Source organism: Physella acuta, unplaced genomic scaffold (assembly GCF_028476545.2).
Source record: "Physella acuta isolate Inbredline_101_S28 unplaced genomic scaffold, ASM2847654v3 ptg000600l, whole genome shotgun sequence".
In the NCBI taxonomy this organism is placed as follows: domain Eukaryota; kingdom Metazoa; phylum Mollusca; class Gastropoda; family Physidae; genus Physella; species Physella acuta.
In genome coordinates, this window is record NW_026732119.1 from 1,240,306 (window position 1) to 1,249,885 (window position 9,580).

General features: G+C 32.4%; 1 protein-coding gene across 1 annotated transcript; it reads right to left on the minus strand.

The window, feature by feature from the left end:
* Window positions 1-2,119: 2,119 nt before the first annotated feature.
* Window positions 2,120-2,877, minus strand: LOC131947592 (uncharacterized; the record flags this gene model as incomplete). The annotated part of the gene is made up of 1 exon (XM_059308833.1): window positions 2,120-2,877. A coding segment is annotated over one exon (276 nt), but the record flags the coding sequence as incomplete, so codon positions are not given.
* Between the last annotated feature and the right edge of the window lie 6,703 nt (window positions 2,878-9,580).

A 9,580-nucleotide genomic window follows, 5' to 3' on the forward strand; every position in this document is an offset into this window, starting at 1 on the left:
GTAAGTCTAGCTCAGAAAGTTTGTTGATTTACACTTTAAATATATGCAAAACAGATGATAATTAAGGTGATAAAAAAAAATCAGGTTGATAATTAAATATATATATATATATATATATATATATATATATATATATATATATATATATATATATATATATATATATATATATATATATATATATATATATATATATATATATATATATATATATATATATATATATATATATATATATATATATATTTATATATATATATATAGCCGATTTATATGTTACTTTATGAAATTTTAGAACTCCAGAAAATGATGTTTTTTTTTCAAGATGGCCGCCGTTGTCAAGGCAACCATAATTTCAAAAGAGTCCCTGATGCATGGAAATATTTTCCTTTAATACCCTAACTTATACACACACAAATGAATCCATAAAAGGTTTTAATAAAAAAGGTTTTTTTTTTTCTTGAGCCTACCCCCTTAACTGGCATGTCACGAGGTGGAACCAATAAGTAGATGAGTCTCGATAGCTGGGGACAGCAACTCATCTAGGACAGAAAACTTCAACATTAAACAGCTGCGGCTTTGTAGTTTGTTCTTGAATGGACACATTTTCTGAGAGGAAATCCAGAAATAAAAGTTGTATGAAGGAAAGTTTTAGCTGCTGGACATAGTGCTGTAACCAACGATAGAGAAAGTAAAAGCCGCTATACATAGTGCTGTAACCAACGCTAGAGAAAGTAAAAACAGCTGGACATAGTGCTGTAACCAACGATAGAGAAAGTAACAGCCGCTATACATAGTGCTGTAATCAACGATATAGAAAGTAAAAGCCACTATACATAGTGCTATAACAACGATAGAGAAAGTAAAAGCCGCTATTTATAGTGCTGTAACCAACCATAGAGAAAGTAAAAGCCGATATACATAGTGCTGTAACCAACGATAGAGAAAGTAACAGCCGCTATACATAGTGCTGTAATCAACGATATAGAAAGTAAAAGCCACTATACATAGTGCTGTAACCAAGGATAGAGAAAGTAAAAGCCGCTTTACATAGTGATGTAACCAACAATAGAGAAAGTAAAAGCCGATATACATAGTGCTGTGCTTCATATACCAAATTTCAGATTCTGGTTGACTCTACTTCATTCGCACATTCAGGTTCGAAAAAATAATTTTAATGTCCCAATGCATTGCTATAAGACATTTGTTGCGACAAACACTATACATACTGCATGTATGTTCGTGTGTGTACGTGTGTTTGTGTCTAGCAATTAGTAGTATGGTTAGGTTGGCTTGGTTCGTGCGAGCAGGGGTCGGCAACCTTTTGAGACGGAAGAGCAAAAATTTACAATCTACAAAATTTCCCAGACTTTAAAGAGCCACTCACATTTGTATGTGCACTTCGGTAGTGGAAAGCTTGGAACCATTGCCACAGAGCTGGCCACAACATAGTTGTGGGGCAGGGCCTAATGCCTAATGCCCTAGGCTGCCAACTGCCCATATACACTCTACTCCATCTTTTCTCATTGTTTTTTTTTAAATTTTGTTTACAGTTTTTGTTTTTAGTTTCTATAATAAAAGAATATAATATAATAGAACTAGAGAGACGCACATTGACATACAAAGAACATCTCGCGAACCGCAGGTTACAGACCCTGCGTGCGAATAATTTGGTTAATTTTTTTTTTATCTTGTGTATTTTATTTCTAAATGCATACTTTACAAATTTACATAAAATTCAAAGTATGAATCTGTTTGATGCATAAGTTACATAAATTACAATGCCATTACATAAAGTAGTAAATCACTAAATATTTCTAAATGCCCTTGTACACTACTACTATTTAAATTAAGAAATTATATTCCAGAAAAGGAATTGATGGTAATTTGCTTCCATTCAAGTTAAAAGACAGAACAACCAACTTATTTGGGGGAGGGGGGGGGGGGGGGAAAGGACATTATGTGATAATTTTTTCCGGTTTTTATATTTATGAGACGTTTGATACATTGAAAATGAAGGATATCGGATATCAACATAGCGAGACTGGTCCAATGGCCAGATATCTTTGTGGCAACACCATTATATATATATCTAAGTCTGATGTGTGGACAGTACATGTTCAGTCATCCACAACTTGCACCATCTGAGGATTTTCTGCTACAAAGAAGTCCCATTATGATTTATTAACCTGTCAAAAACTAAAAATAAGAACTTGATTACATTACAGCAGTGGGTACATTTCTCTTAATGAATCGAGCTTATATAAGTTTGCCGGAATAACAAATTACAACTGTTTACTGCAAGCATCTTGGACAATTGCTAAAATATTTTTAAAATATACACTTGGGTAATTGTTGACATATATTCAGTTTAACAAAACATTGCACAGCCAAGAAAGTCTCTTTGAAAACTAAATTCTGAATGCTAGATATAAAAGATTCTGCAAACAAATGTATATTGGATTTAACCAATACACTACACAGCCAAGTGAGACTAAAAACCAGGTTATAATACAGTATGTTTCTGTTTACACACTTCTTTTATTTACTGAACTGGATTATTATACACTAAATCAGAAAGACAAATCTACTACAAAAACGTCATATAGAGTCAGGGCTACTGTCATTAGGATTTTTAGGGTTGGAGTCTGCATCATTGGTCTTTTCCTCATTGATCTGTGTAGCTTGATTTGATTTTTCTTCTTGACTAAGAGCCTCCCGGATCTGTGCTCTCAGGTTGTCATGGCGTTGCTCCCATCTATCTAGGTAATTATTCAGCTCATCTATTGTGTTGCTCAAGGATGAATATTCTCCAGCAATATCTTCAAGATCATTTAATTCTTCAGGTTCAGTTGCTAAATAAGATGAAGCTAATAAAGCAGTTCACGATTCATCTAAATCTCCATTCTGCTTATTTATTCCATTTACCGGTTTTCTGCTATTATTTTGTTGTTGGTTTTTTTTTTTTTTTTTTTTAAATACTTTTATTTGCAATTTAAAACAAGTACATCAACATCAAATTCTTACATAATTTCGAACATCAAATGAAAACGAAATAGTAATACAATATATTACAATAGTAATATTTCTTTCTTACTTGTAGCCTGCTTTCATTCATTTAAGATGGTTTACATATACATAGATGTAATACAAAACGTCTAAATATAAAGAAAAATTAAAAATTAAAAACCAACCTGAAACTGAAAATGCAAATGTGTAATTAAAATTAAATGATGATTCAAGGGATTTTTTTTTCTCGGCGTGGTGGGCTGGGGGGACGAGGGGGGAGAGGGGGAATTTGTTTTTTTAAAAGTAGAGCTGAAATGAATTTGGGATTACAGAATTAAAATGATACAAATTTTAAGCAATCGGAAAAGTTATGTTATTACAATGAGACACGTAAGAGCAAACACTCTTCCCTTTCAAACATCTATATCTATACAGTCCTCAATTAGTTTTTTTTTCCTTTTTATTTTTTGTTTTGTTTTATTAATTCAATTGTTTTAAACCTTTAAATCAGTAATAAATATTTTATTTTCTCCATTTTGTTGTTGGTTAAAACAATAAATCTAGAATAATGTTTTTAAGAAATTAACCAAAACCGTGGGCTAATGATTATAAAATGAGGAATTCATTTTATAAACACAATGTTATCTTACATAGTTATGACTTTCGTAATTTAATTAAGGATCTGTTTTATATAAGTATTAAAAGCAGACAAAATGTTCTCAAAACATTTTTATTGCTCATAGAAAAAAAAAAAAAATCAACAATGATTTACATAAATTTGGTTTATTTATTAATTTAATAACATTGTTTAAAGTTGTTTCCCTTATTGATTAAACTATAATATGGGAAGTAACAAAATTAAACCAATGTAATACACAATTATCAAGTGCATTGCTGTGTTGTATAGAAGAATTAAGATTTATGTTTACGAAAAAAAGGGCGGAGCATTGTATGAAAGGTTAATTTATTTTACTATATTGAAGGTAGACCTACTTTCCTAAAATAAAGAAGCTACATATTTGAATTTATGTGAATTTTCCAACTTGTTAAAAAATAGTAATCATACTAATTAAATTTACAAAATGTAAACATGTTCTTTATCTTAATAATTATTGCGGTGATATATCACTGTATGATCACAGTATAATCATGTGTAAAAAAACAACGCCGATAAAAACAGAAGATTAGCGTTTCATATCTTACATTGTGCTGTAAAAATCCTAACTTATAATTAGGTCACTGCCTATTTGCCTGTTCGAAAGCCTTGTCTTAACATTATAATTATCATATAGTTCCGAGGATAAATAACACAATTATCTATACAGGCTATACACTAAGCTAAATACATAGCATAAATCAAACACAAACCACTAAGTGAACCAAACGTGTCTCTAGTTTAACCGTTTAACCCTAACATCAAACGTAAAACACGAATCTTAACCTTCTCACATACATATTATTACTGACCATTTCTTTAACAACAAAGTTAAATAACAAAACAACCAAGCGCTAGAACAAAATCCAACACTTATACTAGGTAAAACAACTCTGTTCTGTAGGCCTCTCTAACATAAGACTGCATTAGTCTGCCACTAACACATTACCGTATACATAACGTCATCCTTTTGTAGAAACCTATAATGAACTTTGTAATTTAAAATCGAAATGCCATAACATAATATTACTTGTCTTCCCCTTGTATTGTTAGTTCAAAATGCGATTGGCCGGGCTCAGAGACTGGGCCACACGTGTAGGTCAAGAGCTGGATCTGGTTGTCAGAAACTTTCAGTGACGTGGGGTGTTGGGGGCATTTAGTGGGAGCTAATCCTCACTGTGAAATGGAAGCGTATCCCCACCTTGAAGTGGAAGCGTATCCCCTCAGTGAATTTAGAACATATTCTCATCGTGAAGTGAGAGCTTATTCTCAACCTGAAGTGAGAGATTATTCTCACCTTGAATAATTAGCAATGTATTTACAGTGAAGTTGGAGCTTATTCTCACCCTGAAGTGGGAGCTTATACTCACCATAAAGTGGGAGCTTATCTCCACCTTGGAGTGGGAGCTAATCTCCACTTCCAACCCGCGCTGTAACGATAATTAAATCTACAATTAAGTTATTCGTTACCGATAATAACTCGTTAAAAAATGTTAACAAAGCATAAAAATGCAGGCACGATTTATATGTCACTATTTGAATTTACTTAACAGTAGCTAGTTACGTTAATGGTAGCAAACTTTTAACTAGAGGCGTCGCGAGGCGGTGACGGGGATTGCTGATCGGGTGACACCGATAAAGGGGGGGGGGGGGGGCAACACCAAGACAAATAATTGCAAAATATAATAAGATTTAAATTAGTTTTGCCCTGTTAATGGTTAATTACAGTAAACAAATATTTTAAATACAAATTAACAATCCCTACTAGAGGGAGAGAGGATTATATCTGCTAAATATAGAAAAAGCAGCTATATTAATAACCGACCATAGATACACATCGTCAATATTAACTGTGAACACTTTAAAGTTATCATCCAGGGGTGTGAAACCAAATGCAAAATTTAAAGAGAAAAAAAATGTAGTTGAATGTTTTTTTAAAGGCGTATATACGGGTGTATTTTAAGTTTTAGATCTCACGTTCATTATCTTCAGGAATGCCTTTAATTATTGTGTAAGTTCATGTAAATTAAAATGTTTGTATCTGAGCAATAACATATGTTGATACTTGATATCATATTAACAAGTAAGGACAAATTATTTTTTTTATAATTTGATCCACATTATAGAGCCACAATATATGGTTATGAAATGAGCAGAATAAGCGTATTACACTAGGCTGAAATAGTTCAATCTTTCACAATACATTACAATGGTAAATATGTAAATATGTGTACTGGATTTCATCTCAATGTTTGTTGTCTAAAAAGAGTATTATGAAAGCATCAGTTTACATCAAGTGAGAAGGAAAGGGGAGATGGTGGGGAGCTTGCAAGTGTTAGAGTCTTGCTACACATATTACCTGTTACTATATATTTAGGCTTCTGCGGAATAATATCTAAGTTAACAATCAATAATAGAAAAAAAAAATTAATCCGATTGATTTACATGTCAAACTTTTGCTTATACTTAATTTTCCGGTATATACAGTTCCGATAAATACAGTTCACGTAGCTAATAAAGTCAATGGTTTTATAATTAAAATTAAATTTAAAAAAAAACGATGATTGTATTAAAGACATTTATAGTCTGCGGAAAGTACTTCATAAAAGTAAGTTTATTTTCATAAATGAAATTATACAAACTATTGTTTGGACCAATGTTTATATAACCAATGAAGCTATTGGCATATACACGACTTTTAAGAACTTAGCTATCACCCAGGGTTGGGGGTAAAACCTAATGCTAAATGTAAAGAGAAAAAAAGTGTAGTTGGATATTTTAAATCGTGTATATACTGGTGTATTTTAGTTTTAAGTCTCACGTTCATTATCTTCAGGAATGCCTTTAATTATTGTGTAAGTTCATGTAAATAAGGATGTTTTCATCTGGGCAATAATAAAATTTATGCAGACATCGAGAGACTTATCCAGGAGCGATGAATGAAAGATGACTTAGAGAACTCATGCATAGATCAAATAGAAAATGTAGAGGTCCTTAGAAGAATCACTAATGCTATTGGTCCCTGTTTAGATCTGCTAAGTATCGTAAAAACAAAACAACTCAGGTAGTATGGACATGTACAACGAGCTGTCTACCAAAACCTTCATGCGGGACTCGTAACAGGTGGAAGGATGCGAGGAAGGCACCGTCGAATTTGGATGGAGGACTTCAAGGAATTGACTCGGCTTGCTTTTAATAATTTTTGTAGCATCAGAATAACGAAAAGCTATTTGCAAGAAAATACAACATTGTTGTCATATAATGTTCTGATAGATAAATTTTACGTAGCTAATAATTCAAAGGTTTTATAATTAAACTAAAGGTAAAAGTTTATGATTTGATTAATAAAAAAATATAATCTATAAGAGTTGCATCAAAAATGTAATTTATTTTTCTAAAAATAATGAATATAAATAATTGCGTAAAGGAATAATTGTATACTTAATGAAACTATTCGTATTTACAAGACTTTTAAGAACATAGTTGAGTGATCTCCCTTGGTAATTTAAAATTTATATTTTTTTTTCTTACATAGTTCATTATAGGTTTCTACAAAAAAGATAATGCAATGTTTACGGTAAAGTGTTAGAGTCAGAATAAGGCAGTCTTATGTTAGAGAGGCCTACAGCCTGTATAGATAATTGTGTTATTTATCATCGGGACTATATGGTAATTATAATGTTAAGACAAGACTTTAAGACAGGCAAAGAGGCAGTGACCTAATTATAAGTTAGGATTTTTAGAGCACAATATATGAGATGAAACGCTAATCTTCTGTTTTTATTGGCGTTGTTTTAAACACATGAATATATAGTGATCATACAGTAATATATCATCGGCATAATTATTAAGATAAAGAAAGTGTTTACATTTTGTACATTTAATTAGTACGAGCCGACCCGCCGTGTATCATACGCCGCTATTCAGTTGTTTTTTTTTCTACTTTTCAGTAATTCATAATTTATGAATTCGACAGTAACAATGCTTCCACTGAAAATATTTGCTTAAAAACACTACCCCCCCCCCCCCCCCCACGTGAAAGCAGCCTCCTCTTAGTTACCTCCTCTAAGATTAAAATCGTTTCAAACTAAATTATCTGCCCCTAATAGCCGTCACCAAACCCGTCTCTATGATTGTAAAATGTAAACTGCGTGACCACAGCTCACCAGACAATGTGGGGGTGGGGTGGGGGTGATAGTGATAGAGAGAAAGAGAGGGGACTGCAAGGAGGCGCTTGCAGCTTGTTTTCTAACGGCTCCCAGAAGAGAATTATATATATAAATGATTACTATTTTTTAACAATTTGGAAAACTCTCATAGTTTCAAATATGTAGCTTCTTTATTTTAGGAAAGTAGGTCTACCTTCAATATGGTAAAATAAATTAACCGTCCTTACAATGCTCCGCCCTTTTCTCGTAAACATAAATCTTAATTCTTCTATATAACAAAGCAATGATGCAACTTGATAGATCTATATTATATTGGTTTCATTTAGTTACTTCCCATATTATAGTTTAAACAAATAAGGGAAACAACTTTAAACTATGTTATAAAATAAATAAATAAACCAATACCTCAGTTGAAATATAATATGTATGTAAATCCTTGTTGATTTTGTTTACTTATCTATAAGTACTTATAAACTTCATTTACTAATTTTGTCTGCTTTTAAAAGTTTATTGATACTAAAATTAAAATCCAATACACTAATTAAAGTAAGAAACTCATAATTTTGTAAGATAAATTATCTTTAATAAAATGAACTCCTTCATTATAATTAATATCCCCTTTGTATATGAGGTTTTCTCAAAATATTTTTAAAAAATTCTTGTGTTTGTGATAACCTAACTACTTGCGGCTTGCGAGTACAAGTGGTTCTTTTGACATCAATATGCGGCTCTCTAGTTCCATAATGAATAAATTCTTTAATTTTAAAAACTCAAAAAATAATTATACTGTAAAAACTTTAAACAAAATAAAAAATCAATGAGAATGGCTATAGTGTATGTGGACAGCTGTCAGTCTCTGGGCATTAGGCCCAGCCCCACAACTATGCTGTGGCCAGCTCTGTGGCAATGGTTCCAAGCTTTCCACTACCGAAGTGCATATACAAATGTTAGTGGCTCTTTAAAGTCTGGGAAATTTTGTAGAATGTAACTTTTGGCTCTTCCGTCTCCAAAGGTTGCCGACCCCTGCTCGCACGAACCAAGCCAGCCTAACCATACTAATAATTGCTAGACACAAACACACGTACACACACGAACATATATGCAATATATATATAGTGTTTGTCGCAACAAATGTCTTATAGCGATACATTGGGACAGTAAAGTTCTTTTTTCTAACCTGAATGTGCGAATGAAGTAGAGTCAACCTAAGTCTGAGACTTTGGTATATGCAGCACAGCACTATGTATAGCGGCTTTTACTTTCTCTCAGAAAATCTGTGCATTAAAAAACAAACTACAAAGCCGTAGCTGTTTGATGTTGAAGTTTTCTGTCCTAGATGGGTTCCTGTCTCCAGATGTCGAGACTCATCTACTAACCTAGGGACTTGTCGGTTAAGCAATCATGAGCATTACCAGCCCGACCACTCCGACCCCCATGAGTATTGATGATATGTATCGTAACAGGTGACACTTTTAACTAAATATTTTCCTAGTTAATAATGCAATATAGGGTCCTACTACCAAACGAACTGTTCTATCATACAAGAATAATGTAATGTATAATTTTTATGGATTTTGCCGTAGTTTCTAAAGATTGCATACATATTTGTTAAATGCATGAATTGTATGTAATGATATGTAATGACAACGAAATGGAATTTATATAGATAATATATAATTTTACAGTGTCCGCCCTCCTCCCCCGAAAATTTTAGCCCACCCTCCCCGTTCCACCCCCAAAAAAAAAA